Source organism: Lithobates pipiens, unplaced genomic scaffold, assembly GCF_037356315.1.
Source record: "Lithobates pipiens isolate NorthernLeopardFrog02 unplaced genomic scaffold, aLitPip1_a1.2 Scaffold_16, whole genome shotgun sequence".
NCBI classification, from domain to species: Eukaryota; Metazoa; Chordata; class Amphibia; order Anura; family Ranidae; genus Lithobates; species Lithobates pipiens.
Genome location: NW_027507748.1, coordinates 571,914,029 through 571,939,017, shown reverse-complemented (window position 1 = coordinate 571,939,017; position 24,989 = coordinate 571,914,029). Strand labels below are relative to the sequence as shown.

Genomic DNA, 24,989 nt, shown 5'->3' with positions numbered 1-24,989 from the left:
GCGCCTCAGATCAGGCCCGGTTCCTGCCCCACTCGCGCCTCAGATCAGGCCCGGTTCCTGCCCCACTCGCGCCTCAGATCAGGCCCGGTTCCTGCCCCACTCGCGCCTCAGATCAGCCCCGGTTCCTGCCCCACTCGTGCCTCAGATCAGCCCCGGTTCCTGCCCCACTCGTGCCTCAGATCAGCCCCGGTTCCTGCCCCACTCGCGCCTCAGATCAGCCCCGGTTCCTGCCCCACCACTGTATCCCTATGCTCTTCTGTCTCACTTCTGAATTCCCTTCTCATCTATGATATACAGAGTGGTGAAAGGAAGCAGAGATGAGATGCATCTACCTGTCCTGGCAACTCAGCCTGCTGATCCACATCTTGCATCCAGCCCACGTGCTTGTATGTGATGTCACATACCAGCATCTGGAATAGATGTGCAATGATCTCAGGTCAGTGGTATTTTCTGAAAGCAGTGGGCCTTTGTGCAGGGTCATAAGTTGGGCCCCTGTAGCTGAGGTAAAGTGTTCCACAGCATAAGTTGGGTGTTTGTGTGTTTATTTTTTCCCATTGCGCTAAATACTGGCCGTGGCTTAAAAAAACAAAGTGCGTAGTAAGTGACACAAGTAATTCCAAAAACTGTCACCTGATTGTGGTTTTCTTAATCACAGTGAAATCCTCTCTGAGATTGGTAGTGACAACTGAGTAATCTTCCTCCAGATGTTGGGCAGAGCTAGCAGGACTGGCTTTTGTGGTGGCAAATGATAGTCCTGGAAACGGGGACCCTCCTTCCTAGCAGAATTGCACCAAAATCTTACCCCATCACAGTAGCTGACGATTGTCGCTACAGCAAGTTTACAGAACCAAGCTGTTTCCTACTTTTGCAGTGTGAGGGGCACAGTGCCTCCCCCCTCAGTACAGGTGTGGTGTTGGGAATTCTGAAATTGGAATGCATTAGTATCTCGCATCCCTGCTCTGCCAATGGGGAGGGAGCAGTGTGCTGGCTAAAGAGGCTTCGCATGCTGCGTGCAGCACTGGTGTCAGAGGTTGCCTACCCCTGCTCTAGCTCTTGCCTCAGATACCTTCATAATCCCTTGGTCTCATTTCAAGCTAATTCACACTTTTTTGAAGTGTAAATACTTAATCTGTTCAAGAAAATAGAGCAAGGGAGGAAAATGTTGATTCTAAATGCATCAATCTGGCCCAGAAGAACCTTGTACACAGACCATACTCTTACATCCATTTATTTACCCTGGCTTCTATACATACAAGGCCCTCTGTTCCAGTCTGCTTCTCAGCAGTGTGGAGAAGGAATTTGAGTCTGTTGCCTTGCTGAAAGATATAATAATGCACCTTTTTTAAATCTCTTAAAAAAAATTTCCCTGGTATATACACAGGGACTAAAGTCTCAGATTACTCTGTCCCTTGCATTCAGGTCTTAATCATAACTTGGTCTTTAAAAAAAACAAAAAACATTGTAGCTTACCAGACCATGGATCCAGCAGTCTTGGCCCGGGCCAGTTCTTTGTCCCTGGCACCTGAAGAAATCTCTCTGCATTGTATAGTTGTGCCAACCATTAGAGTAGAAGTCCAGGCTACTAAATCAGCTTGATTTCCTTTGTCTTGTTCTCTGGACCTCAGGACCCTACTTCAAATTTCAATGTCATATGTGTATGTTTGCACCAATGCATGAAAACATTGAATTTCCAAGCACATATCAAGTGAATATTGGTTAGGTCAGCGAAAGATTAGGCAAACATCCCATAATATGCAGCAAAAAGGTACCCCACTTCCAAGCACACACAACCTTGCACTTCTGTGACCAGTTGTAATTTCTACCCATGGTTCTCTTAAACTGGACATGATTTTAAGAGCCTGTCCATGTGCCTGAGGATTCAGAGCCAATGCTTTTGTGTATGCTGTAAGAAAACCATGGATTATGAGTATAGCCGACACTTCTGAAGTGCGTGCAATACTTTATTTTAATCCAGGATAAAATACAGTATTATCCCATGCTTTTCTGGCCTATATGGGCCTTAATTATGAGACCATGCATGCCAGTGCTTTTGTGCATCAGCATAAACACTTGTATGAAGTGTTCTGAGTTCATAACTTCTGTGTTTTAGGAATGCATCATACGCTCATGAATATGTTTAAGCCAATGCACGAAAGCATCATTGTAGGAGTATGTGTGCATACAGCTATTCTCCCAGTTGTGTAACAAGGCCTGAATTTTGAACTGGGTGAATTTAAGCCCGGGTTCACACGAACGCTATCTCAGATCACATGTGATTTGCACCCACACTGCAGGTGCCGATCACATGCGATCTCTGAGGAATGCGAGTTCACCCATACAGTTGTATGGCTGAACTCGCATTGGATTCTCACAAAAAAATAGTGCAGGCACTTGTTTTTACCCACACTAGAATCGTATCATATGGGTGTTCTCACCTAAGCAATCAGATTCCTGTCGCACGGTGATCTGTGAGCTAAACTGTGGTTGTCATTAACGTTAATGACGCCCGCAGCGGTTTGCACAAGGCAGAAGAGGAGCTATGCGGGAACCTGCGCTGGAATCGTTCTGGTACCCACATCACATCAGTGTGAACCCAGGGTAAGGGCCTCTAACCCTGGGTTCACACTAATGTGATGTGGGAACCAATGTGATTCCAGCGCATGGTTCCCACATTGCTCCTCTTCTGCAGGCAGTTCACATTGCCTTGTGCAAACTGAACTGTTAACTCGCACAGGAATTGGATTGCATAGGTGAGAACAACCATGAGATCGGAGTCTAGTGTTGGGAAAAGTCCCTGCACTATTTTCTGTGAGAATACATATTTACCAATGCTTTCGTGCAACACTGTAAAAAAAACTTGTATGTGCAGGATGTATTCCCTGATAGAGGACGTCTGCATTCAGGTAATGCATCATTCATGCATATATTTAAGCCGATGCACGAAAGCATCTTTGCATTTCGGAATACATGTACGTCTAGTCATTCACATCTGTCTGGCTGTATGTACCACCTGTGGCTCCCTGGGCACAGATAAAAGCCAGAATTTAATGCTAAGCATATTTTTAAGCCTCTACGTGTCGGTGTACATGAAACCTAACTGTTGCAGTTTGAAAGTGGTAGGAAAGGAGAATTGGAGTATAAGGAATTAAATAAAAACATTTTTTTTCTCATTTTTATGTAGGCAACTTAGAAATTCGGAACGAAGCTTGTAAGCCATTTGAAGTTATGTATTCTGCCTCTTGCGAAGTGAACAGAAATGGTCTTCATTTAGAGGAAACTGCTGCAAATGGAATGGACTTATTAGTACAGGACGAACTTGGATACCAAATGTTTGATGTATCGGGTGAGTTGGCTTTTTTTCCCTAAGGCTAATGTCAGACTTGAGAATTTTACCCTTTTTCCCCCAGAAAGCCGCATCTACAGTATCTCCCAAAAGTGAGTACACTTAACACTGAAGAGATGACCCTTTGCTACAATGTAGTGTGTGCAGCTTGTATAAGTGTAAATCTGCTGTCCCCTTTAAACTCCAACAGTCATTAAGGTCTAAACCGCTGGCAACATATACGTGAGTACACCCCTAAGTGAAAATGTCCAGATTAAGCCCAAAGTGTCTATTTTGTGTGGCCACCATTATTTTCTAGCACTGCCTTAACCCTCTTGGGCATGGAGTTCACCAGAGCTTCAGTTTGCCACTGGACTCCTCTTCCACTCCATGACGATATCACGGTGCTGGTGGATGTTGGAAAGCTTGCACTCATCCACCTTTTGTTTGATGCCCCGCAAATGCTCAATAGAGTTTACATCTGGAGATGTCTGGCCAGTCCATCACCTTTACCCTCATCAACGTTGGCAAGGCAATGGTTGTCTTGGAGGTGTGTTTGGGGTCGTTTTCAAACACCTATATCATATTTATGACCTTGGTAAACATGTGAACTGACGTTCAAGTAGCTGCCTTGCTAACGTGTACAGAAGCATGGGGACGAAAAGCCCAGGAAGAAGTTGGACTCCCATTTTATAAAGGCAGAATTCCCAAGTCCCATATGGGAGTTAGAATTGAACAGATCATTCAAGGTCTTCCCGTATGATACCTTTTTATGACTATCGGCTATTACTATATCATCTACAAACTTTGAGCGCAACCAGTCAAGCCATTTCCATGCCTTCGTGATTTGCATTGCATTATCCTTTTGAGGAAGCGTTTGTCAAAAATTGGGCTACCCCACCTGTTAACTTTTATTTCATGCCTGAACATGGCTACGGTTATTCCGTCTGAGCGGGCTCCCTCTTTTTGGGACACCTCAAATAAGAAACTGGAGAGAATAGCGTGCCTTAAGTTGTCCAGGCCTGTCTTCGGCTGTGGTTTCCCAAACCCCGACTGAGTGGGGCAAGCTCTTGTGCTAGGTTTTGCTGCAGTACAGTTTTTTTCTCCTGCTTATGTTGAGCTAGCGGACCAACTGGTCCTGTGTCTCCAGTACTTGTTCAATGCAGCCATGCTCTCTGTTCAAGTGGTCTCCCGGATGACCAACTCCATGATGGTCCTCCTCTAGCTTAAGTGCTGGTTGGCTGACTAGACTTCTAATGCCGCGTACACACGATCAAACAAGCGGGTGGAAAAGTCCGGCAAACTGAAGTCCGCCAGACAATCCCCCCGTGTGTAGACTCCGGCATACTTTTTTGACCCGAAAGTACGGCGGACTTAGAAAGTAGTTTTGCACTGCAATCTTCCCGCCGGACTCGCATTTCAGCGGACAATCCGGCCGTGTGTATGCCAGTCCGCCGTACTTTTGAAATGAACTGACTTTTCCCGCCCGGAGAAAAGTCCGCTCATTTCGAGCGGGTCTCCAGCTAGGCGGGGCCCGCGAAGGAGACGCCGCTGGCCCCGCCACCTGGTATGGACTTAAAGGGGAACCCCAACGCCCACCCCCCCAAGTCCACAACAGACCCTTGTCTGAGCACGCTACCCGGCCGGCCAGGAAAGAAGGGGCGAGCGCCCCCCTCCTGCGCTGTACCAGGCCGCGTGCCCTCAACATGGGGGGTGCCTTGGGGAAGGGGGGGCCGCGTGGCCCCCCCACCCCAAAGCACCTTGTCCCCATGTTGATGAGGACAAGGGCCTCTTCCCGACAACCCTGGCCATTGGTTGTCGGGGTCTGCGGGCGGGGGGGGGCTTATCGGAATCCGGGAGCCCCCTTTAATAAGGGGGCCCCCGGATACCGGCCCCCCACCCTATGTGAATGAGTATGGGGTACAATGTACCCCATACCCATTCACCTGTAAAATAAAGTACAAAAAAAAAACCACAACACACAAGATAAAATAGTTTTATTGCACAGCTCCGGGCGTCTTCCGTCTTCGGGGGTCTTCTCGCTCGACTCCTCCGCTATCTTCTAGCTCTTTTGCTAGTGGAGGAGCCCGGCATTCTTCTTCGTCGCAGCGGCCTTCTTACGACTTCGGGGGTCTTGTCCCCCTCTTCGGTTCTTCTTCGGTCTTCTGCCGCCGCCTTCCGTTCTCCTTCTCCTGGAGATGTTGACTCAAAGCTCTCTCCGGCCGCAATGCCAGGGACGTTCTGCGCGGCGACTTATATAGGGGTGGAGTCATCAGTTGATGTCACATGGGTTGATGTCACATGGTGACAGTCCCAGCATCCTCCGGGACTGTGACATCGTAAGGGGGCGGGGTCACTGACATCAACCCATGTGACATCAACCGATGACCCCGCCCCTTGTCCCTATATAAGTCGCTGCGCAGCGCGTCCCTGGCATTGCGGCCGGAGAGAGCTTCGAGTCAACATCTCCAGGAGAAGAACAGAAGGCGGCGACAAAAGACCGGGCCACCGCCTGTAAAAGAGCTATAAGAAGGTGCAGTGGCCTGGCAGAAGAACCGAAGAGGGGGACAAGACCCCCGAAGTCGGAAGAAGAGGCCGCGGCGACGAGTAATGCCGGGCTCCTCCGCTAGCAAAGGAGCTAGAAGATAGCGGAGGAGTCCGGCGAGAAGACCCCCCGGAGCTGTGCAATAAACTATTTTATCTTGTGTTTGTGGTTTTTTTTTTGTACTTTATTTTACAGGTGAATGGGTAGGGGTACATTGTACCCCATACTCATTCACATAGGGTGGGGGGCCGGTATCCGGGGGCCCCCTTATTAAAGGGGGCTCCCGGATTCCGATAAGCCCCCGCCCGCAGACCCCGAAAACCAACGGCCAGGGTTGTCGGGAAGAGGCCCTTGTCCTCATCAACATGGGGACAAGGTGCTTTGGGGTGGGGGGGCCACGCGGCCCCCCCTTCCCTAAGGCACACCCATGTTGAGGGCATGTGGCCTGGTACGGCTCAGGAGGGGGGGGGGGGGCTCGCTCGCCCCTCCTTTCCTGGCCGGCCGGGTAGCGTGCTCGGGAAGGGTCTGTTGTGGACTTGGGGGGGGGGGGGGGGGCCACGCCGATTTTTTTTTTTTCGGCGTTGGGGTTCCCCTTTAAGTCCATACCAGGTGGCGGGGCCAGCGGCGTCTCCTTCGCGGCCCCGCCTACCTGGAGACGCGCTCGAAATGAGCGGACTTTCCTCCGCGTGTGTGGGCGAGTTCGTTCATTTCAAAAGTAGGGCAGATAGTACGGCGGACTTAGTACGCCGTATTAGTCCGCTGAAAAAGTGCCGTGTGTGGGCAAGTAGCCCGTTCGGAAAGTCCGACGGACAGTCTGGGGGGAAGTCCGCCAGTCTAAGTCCGTCGGATAGTCTGCTACGTGTGTACGCGGCATTAGAAGCTGCTCAGGTGACCAATCTTTTCCCTGGATGCTATCATCAAGAATATCATGAGGCAAAAGTACTTTCCTTCCTCAAGCTCAGCCTGAGGACTCTTGCCGAAAGGCAGGCCCATCTTATTTTGGGTTGCTAGTGCTTTTTTCATGACCAAGTCTGCAGAGATATCCCCCTCCACATGAAGTTGCAAATCTCAATTTAAAGTGCGAGGTTGTCTTTGGTTTGCAGATCGCTAGCTGCATCAGACTAGTTTTTGATTTTTCAGAACTTTCAGTTGGACACTCCCCTTCAGCCTGGCTTCAGCTTCACAGGTCTTCACCAAAGTCCTGGTGTTGGCCCTCCTACACCAACTTAGAATTTTGATACTACTCTTGCAAGCAGTCAGCCTCAGACTTTGAGCACATCTGTTCATCATTGACACCCTACATGCTTCCCTCCCCATGTCTGGAATATCTGGGACTCTTGCTTGACACAATTTGTTTCTGTAGGGATATTTTTTTCAGCTCACACAATACGGTAGTGTTACACGGTAAAGTTGAAGAAAATACACCTGTCCATCCAACCCTTGCCAGCACAAGCTGCTTGGGTTTGATAGCAAGCAAGGTCTAGCCTCCCTTTGGGACTAGTTTTAGCTCTGTGGTACAACGTATCCTTTCAAAGATCTACAGTAGGTAACCTTGCTGCTTCAGCTCATACTGCTCTACTTCTTGAGTCTGATTTTCTGTATGCCAAGGAACTTATACCTGTAACTCAGATCCTGGGACTGACTCATCTCCTCTGCTATAGCTTTGCAATACAGCCAAGAAATGTCTGATCTCTTGCACTTTAAGGGAAGGAGTTGTCTGAATCCATTTCAATACCTCACTGTATACACTAATGCAGCGTACACACAATCGAATTGTCCGGCAAACAATCTGGCGGATAGTCCGGCGGACTTTCTACCGGACGGACTTGGCCACACACGGAAAGTCCGGCGATTGCTAGCGCGATGACTTACAGCACGTACGACGGAACTAGAAAAGAAGTTCAATAGCCAGTAGCCAATAGCTTCCTTTTTGTACTTCTGAGCATGCGTCATTCTTAGTCCGCCGGACTAGCATACTCACGAACATATTGTCCGCTGAAACCCAAGTCCAGCGGAAAGAGTGGACTGCAAAACTACTTTCTAAGTCCTCCGACTTTGCGCTGAAAAAGTCAGCTGAAGCCCACACACGATCGGATTGTCTGGTGAAATACGGTCCGGCGGACTAAGTACGCCGGCCAATTTGATCGTGTGTACGCGGCATTAGTCTACATTTGACCAAATTCCATTGAACTTGGGTTTAGAAGGTGTTTCTAACCTGACTAATGCATTACTTTATTTTCTACGCTGCTTTTGGAGGATAAACCTGCAGTTCTTGACCTAGGTTTTTTTTTTTTTTTTTACAGTTTCAAAGACCTTCCTAATGCACTCAGTAATAAAACATTGTTCTAAAGTGTGAATACAGGCTTTAAAAAAGTATAGGTCCCTCCTGACAATGTGAAGAAGCTTTCTCTTTAAAAAAAAAAAGTGGTCTATGCCCATTGTAAACAGTCCAATCATACACTTGTACAAGCTTACCACCAAACTGGATGATGGTATTCTTTCCTTCAATGATTTTGACACTCTTGGATCACAGTTGGAACTAACTTTAGTGACTGTTGCTGATGTATAAAGAATTTGTAGTAGGCAAGAAGTGGAAATTGGGATGCTACTAACAAATTATAATAGAAAAGGTATGTTTATACAGTGTGTGCTCTTTTGACATACCCAGGGATTACACAAGAATATCCAGATAAAATATCTTTATTTAAATCTGCACCTATATTTAATTTTTTTTTTTCTTTTTAAAGATATATTGCGTTGCAATTTAAACCCTCAATCTAGGATCTGCACGATCAGTTGCTGATTTTTGGGGTTTTGAAATGCTATATAGCCTTGCCCTGGTGAGAGGGTTCCACTTGCCTTAGAGACTCAATCCTACTGTGATGTCCTTCACACCAGCTTTGATACCCTTTCTTTCATCTACTAAAATAGTGCATTATAGGTGACCAGTCTAGATTCCATCCTTTAGCTGCCTGTCCTTGCCCTTCTGGTTTTTTATTTTTGCAGTTCGTGTAATGGCAAAAGTCCTATCTGAAATTGTCTAGATACAAATTAGAGCTAATGTTCTTGGGCCATCTTTGGTATTGCCTGGTTCATATTATTGCTAAAAAAATCACCTTCTGTACATTTGTGGAACTCCCTTGTAGCATTTTGCCCTTTGCAGTCTTTTTTGTTGTCTCCCTGTGAATTGGGGTGTCTGAAATGTGGGTTAGGCATCATTCTAGTCTCTTTAGACCAGTAAGATCTGGATGCTTTTCAACACTGACCAGTGTGGGAATGGTCCACATACCCATCCTGGAAGGTCTTGGTAACAGATGAGGATCAACTCATTGGACCTTTGCCTACACTTAGTCTTGTAAGAACTGTTTGCCATTGTATATTTCTGATAATGTATTGCCAACAGTTTTTTTTTATCAGTTTCCACCTGTCATTTGCATAATTGCAGTCACACTGATCAGTAGCTCTCTGGAAGGGGGTCTGCACTGATGATCGGCTAATTGATTCTGTGCAGGCCCACCGTGGGTGACAACCCGTGCCATCTATCAGTGCCTGTCAGTTAAAGAGGAAGTAAACCCCTTCAAACCACTTTGACCTACAGGTAAGCCTAGATTAAGGCTTACCTGTAGGTCCAAGCAATATCTCCTAAACCTATATGGTTTAGGAGATATTTGCCCGAAAATGGGCACCGCTGTCTACGGCGCATGCGCCGTAGACAGCGGCGCGCAGGCGCACTAAATGCGGCAAGTCCAAGAATGGATTTGCCTAATTTGTCGACTCCCGTGCGCATGCGCGGGAGTGACGTCATCGCGGCTTCGCCGAATGGCAGCGGAGGAGCTGCGAGACGCGACTCCCGTGCGCATGCGCGGGAGTGACGTCATCGCGGCTTCGCCGCTGTCATTGGTCGGAGCTGCGAGACGCCACCAGCAAGATGGATGTGGCGGACTACAGGGATCAGCGGCGACTTCGCTGGCTCCTGTGTCAGGTAAGTGACACATAATGAGCTACTATGCGATGCATAGTAGTCCATTATGCTTTACCTTTGCAGGGAAAAAAAGAGGAAGTAAACCCATCAGGGTTTACTTCCTCTTTAAGGAGAACTTGTTTACATTTTTTTTTTTACACAGTAGTGATCAAATACTACCAAAATGCTATTTGGGGAAAAATTAGTAAATTTTGTTTGGGTACAGTGTTGCATGACCCTGCAAATTGGAAAATTAGCCTGGGCATGAAGGGGCTGAAAGTGCCCTGTATTGAAGTGGTTAAAATAACTAACCGGTTATACTTACCTGCTCTGTGCAGTGGTATTGCACATGGCAGCCCAGATTCTTGGGACCCTCTCTCCTGTCACGTCCCCCCACAGCAAGTAGCTTGCTATGGGGGAACCCAAGCCAAGTTGCAGGTCCATGTGTCCATTCAGACACAACAGTGGTTTGGCCCCGCCAGTTGTCTCTTCTGGTTGGCTAATTGGCTTTGGCAGCAGCCGGAGTCAATTGCGTTGCTGTCTCCTCCAATGAGGGAGTCCTGGACGACCGAGGGACTAAACATTGCTTGATCGAGATGGGGCTCAGTTAAGTAGTGGGGGGGCTGCTGCGCACGTGGCTTTATCTGCTTGCATAGAATACATGCAGATAAAAAAACTTCTTTAAGTATCTTGGGTATCTAAATTTCCTTGTTTTGTGAGCATTCAATAGTTAAAGGATTTCTGCCTTCCCCTTTAAAAATGTCAGTAGCTACAGTATACGTAGCTGCTGAACTAACTTTAGGACACTTGGTCCTGGAGTTCAGCAATGTTGGCACCCTAGCCGATTGTTGGCTGGTCAGGTGCTGCTGCCACCATTGCTGGTAAGGGAACCCGGCAATGTAGCTTTTTGGTTTCACGGCCAGGTCCCTACTGCGTGAAGCACACTGCGCTCACTTGCCTGCCAGAAGGAGCGGGGCTGAGCTGCTGACTTCGCCACGGCCCAGTCTCCCGGAAGTGGGGACAGGGTACCCTCCACCTGGAAAAAAAACAAATATGGCACTGGCGAGGGGGAGAAATGTGATAAGGTTTTGGGCGGAACTCCGCTTTAAGTACTCATGTTCTATATGCTTGTCTATAGGTAGTCAAACTACTTCATACCAGTACTCCTTATTTGTTAGGGCTTTTGTGCAGTTTGCAGCCTGGTCTGTAAGCTTGTAGCTGGTAAAGAAAGCAGGCTATAATTATTTACAGGTATTGCAGCTGTGATCATGTTAAAATGTAGGGATCAAAAGTTCATTTTTGGAATAGGTTACATATTCCACCCATATTTTGGGTGGAATACTGAATTTTCCAGCTCCTGCTGTCTCTTCCAGTTACCGTATATACTCGAGTATAAGCCGAGATTTTCAGCCTCTTTTTTGAGGCTGAAAGTGCCCCCCTCGGCTTATACTCGAGTCATCGCTGTCTGCCCGCTCGATCAGCGTGTCGAGCAGACAGACAGCGGCCATTCTATGATTCAAAAGCCGCGACTCCGGCTCCGCCTTCGCCTGTGATAGGCGGAACACTGAATTTCCCAGCAGCCTGTGTTCCGCCTATCACGGGCGTCGTCTCATCCTCGTACTACGGACGAGGATGATACGACGTCCGTGATAGGCGGAACACAGGCTGCTGGGAAATTCAGTGTTCCGCCTATCACAGGCGAAGGAGGAGGCGCGGCTTTTGAATTTTACAATGGCCGCCGACGAAGAGGGCACGGGACGGAGGCAAGGCAAGGCACGGGACTGGACGAAGGCTCGGGACAAAGGCTCGGGACACAGGTAGGCTGGACACACACACACACACACACACACACACACACACACACACACACACACACACACACACACACACACACACACACACACACACACACACACACACACACACACACACACACGGATGGAGACACACACACACACACAGAGGGATGGATGGAGACACACACACACAGGGATGGATGGATGGATGGAGACACACACACACAGGGATGGATGGATGGATGGAGACACACACACACAGGGATGGATGGATGGATGGAGACACACACACACAGGGATGGATGGATGGATGGAGACACACACACACAGGGATGGATGGATGGATGGACACACACACACACAGGGATGGATGGACACACACACACACAGGGATGGATGGACGGACACACAGGGATGGACAGGCATGTCTCACCCTCGGCTTATACACGAGTCAATAAGTTTGCCAGTTTTTTTGGGGGTAAATTGGGGGCCTCGGCTTATATTCGGGTCGGCCTATACTCGAGTATATACGGTACTTTTTGAGAAATTCGCTCACACAACCTTGTCATTCAGCTTCTTGTGAATGAACAAACTGCAAGTTCCATCTGCCACTGTGGACTTGTAGTTTCACTGAGCTGGGGGTGAGCACTCTTAGAACCTTGAGGTATGAGCTGAAAGGTGGCGTACATGTCTGCAGGAGCTTGCATCTGATACTGATCAGATACAATGCTTTCAAGGATTCTGCTGGTAAACCTAAATGCTTCGTTTTGCAGAAAAAACATGCATTTTTTTTTTCCACAAAGGTGAACCTATTTTAAAAAAAATGAATGGAGCCTGGGTAGATGAATGTCCTCTTCTATTTATAGAATGCTTTTCATTGCTGAAAGCTGTAGTACAAATTCTATCAATATGGGGGGTGTTCAGCAATTTGAAAAGTGCCTGCAAAAGGTCTAGCGGCTCATGTTGACCTCTGGAAGATTGGCACTGCAGGAGTTTTGAGAGGTGGAGCATGGAAGATGTTGACTAAGAGCAGCCACTAGCATGAGACTTTTTTCTTATCTGTTTTTGCTGCCCTGCTGTAAGTTAAAACTTGTCTCCGTAAAAGGAGAGGGCATGGGCAGGAGCCTGCCAATGTTTTTTATGCAAATATATATTCTTACCATTTAAAAAGTCAATTTAGTTTCCTTTTACTTTTCCTATAAAGGTGATGGCACTTCAACCGTTCCACAAGCGGTTTCTGCTGAGGACCTTAAAGAGTGTTTAAAAAAACAACTTGAATTCTGCTTTTCAAGGTAGGCCTACTTTTTTTTTTTTTTTTTTTTTTTTTTACAATTCTCTCAATCATTGATAAGAACATAGAACCTATGTTAAATTGTCAAGGTTTAAGTGATTATAAAGTCTTGGGTTATTTACTAAAGGAAAATCCACTTTGCACTGCAAGTGCACTTGGAAGTAAAGTCGCTGTAGATCCAAGGGGGACATGCAAGGAAAATCTAAAATGGCATTTTAGCTGGCACAGGATTGGATGATAAAATCAGCAGAGCTTCCACTTATTACAGATCTACCCCTTAGATTTAGAGTGACTGCACTTCCAAGTGGATTTGCCTTTCGTAAATAACCCCCATTAGTATTTTGCTTTCATGCATGCTACAGATAAGTCCGCACAGGTGCCAGAAATTAAACTCTCAACCTGTAAGTGGCTAGATGCAGGGGATTATACTGGATAAGAAATTTTCTTAGCACAGTAGTTGGGTACTGTTGGTAGCCAACTGGTTTTATTGCCTGGAGTTGCTCATTTAATGTAAACATATCAATGGGTGTGGCTATTAGATGTTAATCCTGTATATGTTTTGAGTGTTAGTCGCTGATCCAGAATAAGACGCATATAGCAGATAAAAACTAGAAAGTCAGCCCTTGCTAATATCTGTTCAAGGTTTTGAAGTTACACCCACACGAGGATGCCGTTGTTAAAAATTTTCTGCAACTGTTCGTTTCTATTGTCAAGACTTGTCAGACACATAAAACAAAAAAAGTACGCTAAAATGTTTCCAATGCAAGCCTAAAATACCAAGGCAGCTAGCATTCTCACAATGAGTTGTCGGCAGTAGTGGTTATCAAATTTACTTTTGATACAGTTCTTTTTTCGTTGTAATTTGAGAATTTTTGTGGTATAGTGAACTTGTATTTGTTTTTTCTCAGGGAGAACCTGTCGAAAGATTTATATCTAATGTCACAAATGGATAGTGACCAGTTTGTACCAATATGGACTATTGCAAACATGGAAGGAATTAAGAAGCTGACCACTGACATGGACCTCATTGTTGATGTTCTCCGTTGTAAGTAAAATGTTACAAAGCCATGGATTAAATGTGCATCAGTAGTTTACAAGAACCAGGTCAAAAGTTACTGCATTTGTAAAAGTGTGTGTGAACTTGCGTTTTTTTTTTTTTTCGGTTTAAAGTTCACCTTGCACCTAAAATGCAGGGTTTATTAACTTTTTGTACTTGTGAATGTGTAGAAAAGATTAAGGCTTTATACTGTAAAAAAAGAAACTCATCCTAAACCTCCTGCTTTCAGCTACTCCTGTGGTGCAAGTTGATGAGAAAGGAGAAAAAGTGAGACCAAATCACAAGCGATGTATTATCATTCTACGTGAAATCCCAGAAACCACTCCTGTAGAGGTATGATGGCTGGCACCTGTTGAAATCTGTGCCTGATTTTTATAACACACAAACGTTGTGAGCTCCAGGCTTTTTTCTTCTGCCATTTGTACTTTTGAATCTCTTAATTGCTACACACTACTTGGTCTTTTGTCAGGGAATTGGTCAATATGGGGAAGCCAGGAATGTTTATTTCAGTACACCTATAAAAGCAGTTTAGGCGTTGACTGACTATCCAATTGTAGCCTAAAAAATTTCTGCTTGTCTTACAGGAAGTGAAAGCATTATTTGATAATGAAAATTGCCCCAAAGTAATAAGTTGTGAGTTTGCTCACAATAACAACTGGTATGTTACATTCCAGTCTGATACTGATGCACAGCAGGTAAGTGTTTTTTTTTATTTTTTTATTTTTTTTTTCTTTCTGGCTTACTTGAAGTCTTAAAGAGGTCAAGACAGTGCTAAAAATTGTTTTTTTTTCCAGTGAGTATTTCAGCATAATTATGGCCACAAGTGAATATTTTATGCATTGTAATGTTCCTTTTTATAAGCTCCAGCTTTATAGTCCTTAACATTGTTTAACAAAGTATCACTCGTTCTATTTAAAGAGGAGCTGCACCTTTAAAAAAAAGTCAGCAGCTACAAATACTGCAAGCTGCTGACTTTTAATAAACTGACACTTACCTGTCCCAGGGTCCAGCGATGTCTGCAGCAGATGACGGACGATCGCTCGTGTTTGGCTCCCATCCTCTGTCAGGGAATCGGGAAGTGAACCATTGCGGCTTCACTGCGTATGCGCGAGTCGCGCTGCACGTCTCCACTGGTCCCCGCTGTGTCGTGGGAACTGTGTGTCTCCCAGAACAAAATGGGGGGGGGGGGTGGTTCATCTGCGACTAGCTTGTCCTGCAAGTGGGTGCAGATACCTGGATTATACAGGTGCCTGCACCCCCCTCACCCTGAAAGGTGCCAATTGTGGCACCAGAGGTGGGGAGGGTTCCAATGAGTGGACCTTCAATTTTAGGGTGGAGCTCCGCTTTAGAGACCTGTGAGGAACATACTGCCATTTGTATTTTATATATATATATATATATATATATATATATATATATATATATATATCATAAATCACGGGACACAGCAACTATGACTATATGGGTTATAGGCCACCTACTGGTGGATGGACCTGACAGGAAGCCCACCCCTATATAACCCCTCCTACGCAGGAAGGGCCTCAGTTTTTATTTTTTTTCACCAGTGTCTGAAGGGTGGCATGGTCACTGTGATGCATGTGCTCTTGGAGCATACTTGGAGGTCTGGATGGTTCTTTTTAGAATTGTGTGCTGTTTAATCATGCTGTGTACTTTTTAGTCGTGTGGGCTGCTGTTTCTCCTTAAGCCACGAGAGCGTAGGCTCGCTCAGTATGGCCTATTTTTATATAGGCGGGAAGTTGCTGGGTGGCCATGTTAAAGCCATGTGGTCGGTCGACAGCTTCCGCAGGGCCTCTTGAGACATAGCAGCCCATAGATACTAGTGAAGTGAGTACTTACTATGGGAGATCTGTGTGGCCAGGCAAGTTACGATTATATACTGCTTAATCCGGGGGGCCTGTACAAGTGTCGATACACCCCTAACAGTGCACTTCAAAGTATTTGGTCTGAGTACTGTGTACTTAGCACAAATGGTATGGGGCCTGGTGCATTTGAACAGGTACATACTTGCAAAACTACAGTTCACTAAACTTCATAGGAGCGTATACTGCCCATCAATATCTTGACGCTTTTGGCCAGTACGCCTTGTTGTGGTTTATGGCGCAAACCAGTTGTAGTTTCTGACCGGGAAATCCATTGCGCATATATATATATTCACCAAGAGTTCGACTCAGGAAGGGGAACCACATTCTGTATGGGGCAGCACAAGTGCTGTCTCTTATTGTTGCATATTCCAGGTATAGAATAGTGACGGGGAATGATATAGGTGAATCTACTAGATTCCAAGTTCTACAACAGGTTGGGACAGGTTGTGTCTGGGACGAGGGTCCCTCTGGCAATAAAGGTAGATGCACTGGTAATGCCTTAGGGACCAGTTCTCCCTTATTCAATGCTTTCCCTCCGTTTCAACTTCTGCCACATCTTTTGTGAAGAATCTAGAAGGGGGTAACACTGATGGCCTAATTAGCCCAGGAGGGCTTGGTACACTGACATAGTGAGTCTTGCGGGGGTCGCTCCTGGGACACTCCCAGTCCAGCAGGACTTAATGGTCTTGAGTCCTGCATCGCAGCACTGTTGAGCCCCTGGAAGCCAGCTTTGCGGAAACTTCAATCCAGGAATTGAAAATATTTTTTTGCCTGGGTTGAATCCAGGAAGTGGCACCCACAGAAATGTGAATGGGAGATTTTTTTTTTCTCCAGTTGGTAGAGGAAAGGAGATTTACCTTAAGTAGCGTTAACGGTCAGGGTTCCTCCCTATAGATTTTTTTTTCCCAGGGCCTGTTTCTCAGTCTCGCTTGTCAAGCCATTCTTGTGTCCTTGGTACTTGAATTTGAGCTTGATTGTCCTTGCAGAGGCCACTTTTTGAACCAACTGAGAGATTTAGTCCTGGAGGCACTGGGCCCAGTGTCTCTCTTGTTCATCCTGGAGGCTGCAGGGTTCTCATCTGAATCTGTGGCAGCTTTGTGCATTGCGGCCATTTTGCCGTAACTGGCGTCTTTTCCCCTAGTGCCTGACTTCCTTTGGCTGGTGGCCATTATATGGTGGATATTGTGCTCAGGCAATGGCAGCCATTACTGTGTAGCCTAGAACAGCATTTTTTAGTAGGTAGAAGATCCCCTTGTAACTTGGCTGACTCCTGTGTTTTCTTCTTGCTCGGACACCACGTGTGCGGGTCTATACCTGAGGCAGCAAGTGATATGCTGGTGGGGTCCTTCCTCTCTGCTGCAGGATCCGCTATCGTGGAGGGTGTCACATTGCAGGGTGTCCCCCCCCCCCCCCCCACTAAGTCTCTGTAGCATGTTTCCCTACCTGACCCCCTATTGGAGGCTGCAGATCCCTATGAGTCCCAGCCATCTGACACACTGATGGCAGCCCTGGAGTCCTGTGTGTCAGAGGTGGCTATTGAGTGGCGGGCTAGCAAGAAGCCTTCCTCTGCTTCATCTTTCTCATCAGATCCTCAATCTGATTCGGCTGCTGTGGATGGTGCCATGACATTGGCCTATGTCAACCACCAGGGAGGAAGAAGGAGTGTTGGTTGGCATTCTACGGTGGGCAGCTTTGTCCCTGCGGTCTCCACCATTCACATTCCAGGAGTGAACTGGCAAGCGGATTACCTCAGTGTGTTGTACCAAGGGGCGTGGTCCCTTTATCAGGAGGTATTTCATCAAATGTTTGCTCTGGGCATCTCCAGGGGTAGTTCTGATCTCATCCTGAATCAACAGGAAGGTGCAGAGGTATGTAGCCAGGTCTCAGGACCCTTTGGCTGACGCCACAGATGCTCAGGTGGCTCACTGGGCCAGTATCTGATCTACGCGTTTCCTTCTCTCAAGCTTCTGCCGCAGCTGTTATGCAGGATAGAGGCCGAAGGAACTCTGGTCATTCTAGTGGCCCCGGACTGGCCTTGGCAGTCCTGGTGCGTCTGGTCGCAAACGACCCCTGGCGGCAGCCGCTCAAGGGGGGGAATCTACTATTCCAAGGGCCGATCTTCCACCCTGCTTTACCGTCGCTGGCTTTAACAGCCTGGCTGTTGAAAGCCAGGTGTTGAAGGATAGAGGCTTACCTGCGTTGGTGATTCCGTCCCTTTTTAAAGCTAGGAAGTCTACTTCCAAGAAGGTATATCATCTGACATGGAAAGCGTACATTTCATGGTGTGAGTCAGTGGGGCTTCACCCACATTTTTCAGTGGCTCGGATTTTGACTTTTCTTCAAAGGGGAATTGAAAAGCATTTGTCCTTGAGTACCATCAACGGCCAGTTGTCGGCTTTGGTGGTTTTCTTTCAATGCCCCCAGGCTTCGCATTCCCTTGTGCGTACCTTTTATTCAGGGGGTGCGATGTGGTTCCACTGGTGCGATTCCCCCTGGCCACCATGGGACTTGAATCTGGTGCTTTCAGTTCTACAGACGCCTCCATTTGAAAATATTAGAGAAATTCCCCTGCTCTCTCTGTCAGACGGTGGCCTTATTAATGGCTATCACCTCTGCTCGCAGGCTGTCGGAATTGGCGGTGCTATCCTACATTGTGATTCAGAAAGACAGACTTGTTCTGGTTAAGACATTGTGTTGCCTTCCCTATGTCCCAGGCCGCTACATCCAAGGGAATTTTCCTTGCACACCTTGGATGTCGTTCGGCGATCAGGGTGCATTTGGCCAGACTCCCTGTTCGTGATAGCGGACAGGCCAAAAAAGGGCCAGTCTGCTTCCTTGGTGACCATTTCTAGATGGATCAGATGGTGACTCAGACCCATTTTGGCTGCAAGGTTCTGCAGGCTGTGGTCTGGAGGGCATTTTCCCTTGTGAAGGTCTTTTTTTCCTTAAGGTTCAGGTTGGGATCCAGTTCTCGTTGAGCTACAGGTCCACCACAGTGTGTCAATGAACGAATGAGTAAATAGGATTTTTGACTTGCTGTAAAATCAGTTTGAGTTCATTAATAGACACCGCACCGCCCTCTGGCATTTTTAATACTTCTGATACTGCTTGTTGCATAACTGAAGCCTATAGCAAAGGGGTGCATATCGCCTAGGACTGCCCATGGGCGTAGCAAAGTCATTTCTGCCTAGTGTCCTACACCTGTAGGGGGCGATATAACCCTATGGTTCTGAATAAGGAAGCGCTGTCAATGAACTCAGAGAAACTGATTTTACGGTAAGTCATAAATCCCATTTTTTTTTCCCCCATAATACTTGCCTGCAAAATCCTTTTCTTTGAGTACATCATGGGACACGGAGGTCCCTCCCATCTTTTGGGATATTCATTTCTTTGTTACAAAACTGAGGCCCTTCCTGTGTAAGAGGGGTTATATAGGGGTGGACTTCCTGTTTGACTTTCTGCCAGTGTCCATCCACCAGTAGGTGGCGTATAACCCATATAGTCATCATTGTGTGCTTGTTTGGCTATCTTTGGCTTAAAGTGGTTGTAAACCCTTACAACACACTTTGACCTACAGGTAAGCCTAGATTAAGGCTTACCTGTAGGTCCAAGAAATATCTCCTAAACCTATACGGTTTAGGAGATATTTGCCTGAAGAATGGCACCGCTGTCTACCACGCATGCGCCGTAGACAGCGGTGTGCAGGCACACTGAGCGCGGCATCGTCAATGGCGAAGATGCCGCGCGTGTCGGCTCCTGTGCGTATGCATGGTAGTGCCGTCATCGCTGCTTCGGCGAATGACAGCAGGGGAGCAGCGAGACCCCACCGAGAAGATGGATGCGCCATACTACAGGGGACAGCGGCGAATTTCGCTGGCTCCTGTCAGGTAAGTGACACATAATGGACTACTATGCGATGCATATTAGTCCATTATGCTTTACCTTTGCAGGGAATGAAAGCGGAAGTAAACCCACTAGGGTTTACTTCCTCTTTAATATTTGCCTCATGGAACAAGCATACAAATCAAAGCTCTCATATTTTTTCTGGTCTATGGTTCTAGTAATAAAATCATTAAATCAGCATGGCAGCCAGTCAGCATTTTCAGGAGGGGTCTAGAATGGCAGACCCTGTGTTTTCGAACAGGTTTCCATTACGGTTAAATTACAGTTAAATTAAGGGTAAATTCACCCTAGCATTTTAACGTGTAGATATTCATAACCTCTTTAACACTTTGTAGGTGTCTAGTATGTCAAGACTTGAAAGGTTACAATAAGCTCATGGCTGCCTCCAGCAAGTGGTCTGGAGGATGTAGAGCCACTTACTGACTTTTCTAGGACTTGTGCTATTCGGTTCACAGTAAGACTAGAAGTGCTCAGTTCAATGCTGTCTAAACAAAACATGTCTAAAAAGCTGGGTTCACAGCAAATCGAGCACGCTCTGAGCTTGATCAGATGAAGAGGTACAGCAGTCATAGTCTTATTGACCCCTGATGTCCCTAGACCTCATAGGGGTCTTTTTAAGTTCCCCCTTGTTAAAGTGGTAAAGTTAATGCCAAATTGTCCAATTTGGGAAATTGGCTTAATTCACAAAACTAAAAAAATACCCATCTTCTGTGGATGCTGTGGCAGAGATTTGTGCAGTGCCTTTTCTAAACTTTAGCTGCATCTAAAATGGTTTAGTGCTAATGGTGTTCTGTTTAGGAGAGATTTAACCAAAAATCTACAATCTTACAATCTTGTACAGTTTTTTACTCAAGAGGCTAGAATACAAATTAAAAACTGTTGCAAGACTTTGCTGCCTGAAAGGCTGCCGGGTTTACATCTATATTTATGCTGATTGCGCTGGATTACTTTGAATTTAGTCATAGATGAAGTAGATACAATGTCCAATAATTTTGCAGAAATGTAATTGTCACCTCAGTTTTCAATTTCAACTTTAGATTTAACCTTTTTTTCTTTGTCCAGGCATTTAAATATCTAAGGGAAGAAGTTAAAACCTTTCAGGACAAGCCAATAATGGTAAGTTACTTTAAACAAATTCTACCGTCATTATGCTGGTCATGTAATGACTTTAAAAGTGTTTGAAATCCGAGAGCAGCCTGTCCATATGTGCATTTGGTCAGAAAATGGACATTTACACTGGCTGCCCATGTCTGTTACAGCTTTTGTGCATTTCATGGAAAATAAAGAAAAAATATAGCGTATACAATAAAGATTGACAGATTATCGGTAAGGCTTATTATTGCAGGCTGATATCAGCATTTTCTGAAAAATCTGTATCAGTTGCAAACTAGACTGATATTGCCGATCTTGCATCAAGGGGGTTTACCGAGGTGATGCATGCAGCTGCTGGCATCACCCCATACCGTTCTTTAACCACTTGCTTACTGGGCACTTAAACCCCCCTCCTGCCCAGACAAATTTTCAGCTTTCAGCGCTGATGCACTTTGAATGACAATTGCGCGGTCATACAATACTGTACCCAAATGAAATTATCATTTTTTTTCCCACAAATAGAGCTTTCTTTTGGTGGTATTTAATTACAGCTGCGAGTTTTATTTTTTGCTAAACAAAAAAAGATGCAAAATAAAAATCATGTTTAATAGTTTGTTATAAAATTTTGCAAACAGGTCATTTTTCTCCTTCATTGAAGTGCGCTGATGAGGCGGCACTGATAGGCACGGATGGGCACCACTGGTAGATGGGACTGATGGGCACAGATATGTGGCACAGGGTGCAGCACCGTTGAGGCAGATTGTGGGTGGCACTGTGGGCACTGCTGGGTGGCACTTACGGGGGGCACTTCTTTATTCCTGAGGTGGGCACTGGTAAGCTGGCCGTGATCGGGACTGATGTCCCGATCATGGCCACCGGTGATCGGCTTTTTTTTTTATAATAGCCTATTACCGGCTCCATTGTATCACATGATCAACTGTTATTGGCTGACAGCTGATCACGTGGTAAGGGGTCGGGATCGACCCCTTGCTCGGATCCGTGATCAGGCAAGTCTCATAGACTCACAAAGCACAGGCTGCTCGTGCACCAGACGACGTCAATAGACGTCGTCCCGGCAAAGGAGGTCCGCGCTGTAGCCGTCATTTGGCTATAGCGCAGATCTCTAGTGGTTAAAGCGGACAGTCAGCTTTATTGCAATAACCCGATGCAGCTCAGTGGCCACTCGACTGTCACAAACGGCTCTCCCCTGACAGGACGTGGTTTTGTGTTGCTGGGCAATCGCGGGCGAACATCGCAGCCGCAGAGCACGCGCATCGGGTCCCCAGCGATGCGGCACGCTCACCACAATGCCGGAAAGCAGATTATGACGCCCACCCGGAGGGAGGAACAGTTCCTGCCGCTGTCATTTTACAATATGGCGATAGTGAGCTGGTTGGATGTACAAAATATTGGCGGACAATATCAGTTATTGGCCTGAGAGGTTGCCAAAATTAACTATCGTATCGGCACTGAAACGATATTGGTCGATTCCCTATATACAATTGTGACACAAGTCATATTGTAGCTGGATGCTGTTAAAAATGGCCTTTCCTTTTCAATGTGCAGCTCTGTAATTTTCTGTAAAATGCAATATGGCTACCCGGAGTTATTCTGTGTACAGAATGCCCTCCAGAAACATAATTTCCTGTTGTGTGATTGGCTCACTGACTTTTCCAGAAGTCTGCACTAAGATGCAAGTCAGATTTCGGGCATCCCCTGCAACAAAAATGTCATTTTGGGTTGGCTACTCCCAGTAGGAAATCATGGCTATAGGAATGCAGGCCCAGCAGCTTTCCTCAGTGTCTTGCAGCAGCTAATTATGAAACCACTCCCATTGGTTTCACTTTCCCACATGAACACAAACAGTGATTTCTTCAGAATAACAAAAGGTAGGAATCTGCAACAGTTTGTTAAAATCCTTGTAATGCACACAGATCACCTAGAGGGGAATGACCTTGTTTCAAGGTCAGTCTTTCATAATTCTGTATGCCATGCATACCAGCACATTATGACGTTACCTTGCAGTGAGATGATTTTTTATTTGTTATCTTTACTTCCACTTTAAAATAACCGGTTTAAGTTAAGTCTACTAAAATCCACTTTTGGCTATTGTAGCAAGCATACATTCACTTGTAAAGTTAACATATAGAGGCTTATATTATAAGGACTAAAATTCAGATCAGGTGAAAGCTAATTATGCAGATTATTTTTAGCTATCTAACGTGCTAAGTAATACAATTGATAGGCATACACTATTTTCTTCTGATCTATTGAGGAATATGCTGTAGCTTAAAGTGGAGGGCCACCCTGAAAACAAAAAAAATATTAAAAATTACAAAAAAATATTTAAAAAAAATGAAAAAATTTTATTTTTTTTTACTTACCAGAAATGCCTGTTGCTAGGCACTTTCTCCTAATCTTCCACTTCCTCCTCCGCGGAGATCTTCTGTCTTTGTCGCGGCGTCTTCTGGGTAATGGGTCGCGCTGTGTTCTGGGAACTGTGTGTTCCAGAACACAGCGCGTCCGATTCAGAAAGCGCTGCGGGACTCGCGCATGCGCAGTAGGAAACGGGCAGTGAAGCCGTAAGACTCCACTGCCTGTTTCCCTTACAAGGAATGGCGGCGCCGGGACCCGAGGGACGGGTCGGCCTCGGGCGGCCGACATCGCGGGCGCCCTGGACAGGTGAGTGTGTTGATTAAGTCAGCAGCTGCAGTGTTTGCAGCTGCTGACTTTTTTTTTTTTTTTTCGTCTAACCGGCCCTCCTCTTTAATGACGAAACATCTAAAGTTGTACTGCCACCTATAGGAGAAATGGACACCAAGCACATAGAAAACTGAAGACCAGTCCACTAGAGGCTATAACCTCACCCACTGCACACCTGCTTTTTCTTGGCCTCCTAAGGATGAGTATGCTTCCTGTTAACTCTGTCAGCCAACAAGCTCAGGTTTTCCCATTTCATTGGATACATTGGTGTCTTTGAGAATGCCCTGAATTCTTGTTTTTTCAGCCAGCAAAGTGCCAGTTTCCACAGTTCTAAATATGCTGGAGTTTTCTCTGAAATAGTCATGTGATTCATTGTGGAGTTATAAGGCCAAGCACAGCAACAGTGTTCTAGTCCTAATCTATGAAGGCTTACTGTGTACCTAGCTGTAGCCTATTGACCATATGTAAAGAAGTTAAGTCGTCTTTTGCAAATGTAACTTTCAGGCTGGCCCCTGGTCCCCCAAATCTCTGGTTATGTGTTTGGGTCTGGCAGCCGGACGTGGTTTATGCCCGAACTGCTATTTTAACTTTCCTGCCTCCTAAAGATTCTGATGAAAGCTTGGTGATGCACTGTGGTGTGAGCTTGCCAGAGTATTCACAGCGCTTCACTTTTTCCACATTTTTTGTTCCAACCTTATTCCAAAATGGATTACATTTTCCTCAAAATTCTACAAACAATATTCCATGACAACATGAAAGTTTGAAATTTTTGCAAATTTAATATCACATGTATAAAAGTTTTCACAGCCTTTGCCATGACAGTCAAAATTGGGCTACTGATCATCCTTAAGATGTTTCTACACTTGATTGGAGTCCACCTGTGGTAAATTCAATTGCTTACAGGATTTGAAGTCACACACCTGTCTATAGAAGGTCCCACAGTTAACAGTGCACATCAGAGCTTGTATCAAGCCATTAAGGCTGGGTTCACGCTGCTGCGGCTACGAGAACCGTATGTGATTCGCAGTGCAAATCACATCCAATCTCTGTGCGATGCGAGTTCAGCCATACAGATAGTATGGCTGAATTCACATCGCACCCGCCCCAAACTCGCATAGGACCCTTATTTTGGTCTGCAGCAGAATCGGATCGCATGGGTGTTCACACCATGCGATCCGATTCCTGTCCGAGTTTGCAGATCGCACTGCGATATGCGAACTAATCTGGGGGTTTGAAAGAAAGTGATTTAGAGTAGTAGATATAATGTAGTAGAAACGTAAAATGTAGTGGAAACTCTACATACTCTACACTTCACAGAAAAATACATAATACTCTAGTATTCTACTATACTCACAGGGGCGTTTAAGTACTAGCAAAGTCTTTGTGTAATATGTGAATCAGTATCCCTTCTCCTAAAGGGTGTGTAGCGGAGATAT

General features: G+C 46.0%; 1 protein-coding gene across 2 annotated transcripts in view; it reads left to right on the top strand.

Moving 5' to 3' along the window:
• LARP4 (La ribonucleoprotein 4) overlaps positions 1–24,989 on the top strand; it is an 89,000-nt gene that overhangs the window by 37,016 nt on the left and 26,995 nt on the right. For both annotated transcript variants that reach the window (XM_077483729.1, XM_077483727.1), the window contains exons 3-8: positions 3,182–3,343; positions 12,829–12,916; positions 13,824–13,960; positions 14,202–14,305; positions 14,557–14,667; positions 20,821–20,874. In XM_077483729.1, coding sequence (XP_077339855.1) covers positions 3,226–3,343; positions 12,829–12,916; positions 13,824–13,960; positions 14,202–14,305; positions 14,557–14,667; positions 20,821–20,874 — 612 coding nt within the window. In that variant the 5' untranslated portion in view covers positions 3,182–3,225. The remainder of the gene's footprint in view (positions 1–3,181; positions 3,344–12,828; positions 12,917–13,823; positions 13,961–14,201; positions 14,306–14,556; positions 14,668–20,820; positions 20,875–24,989) is intronic.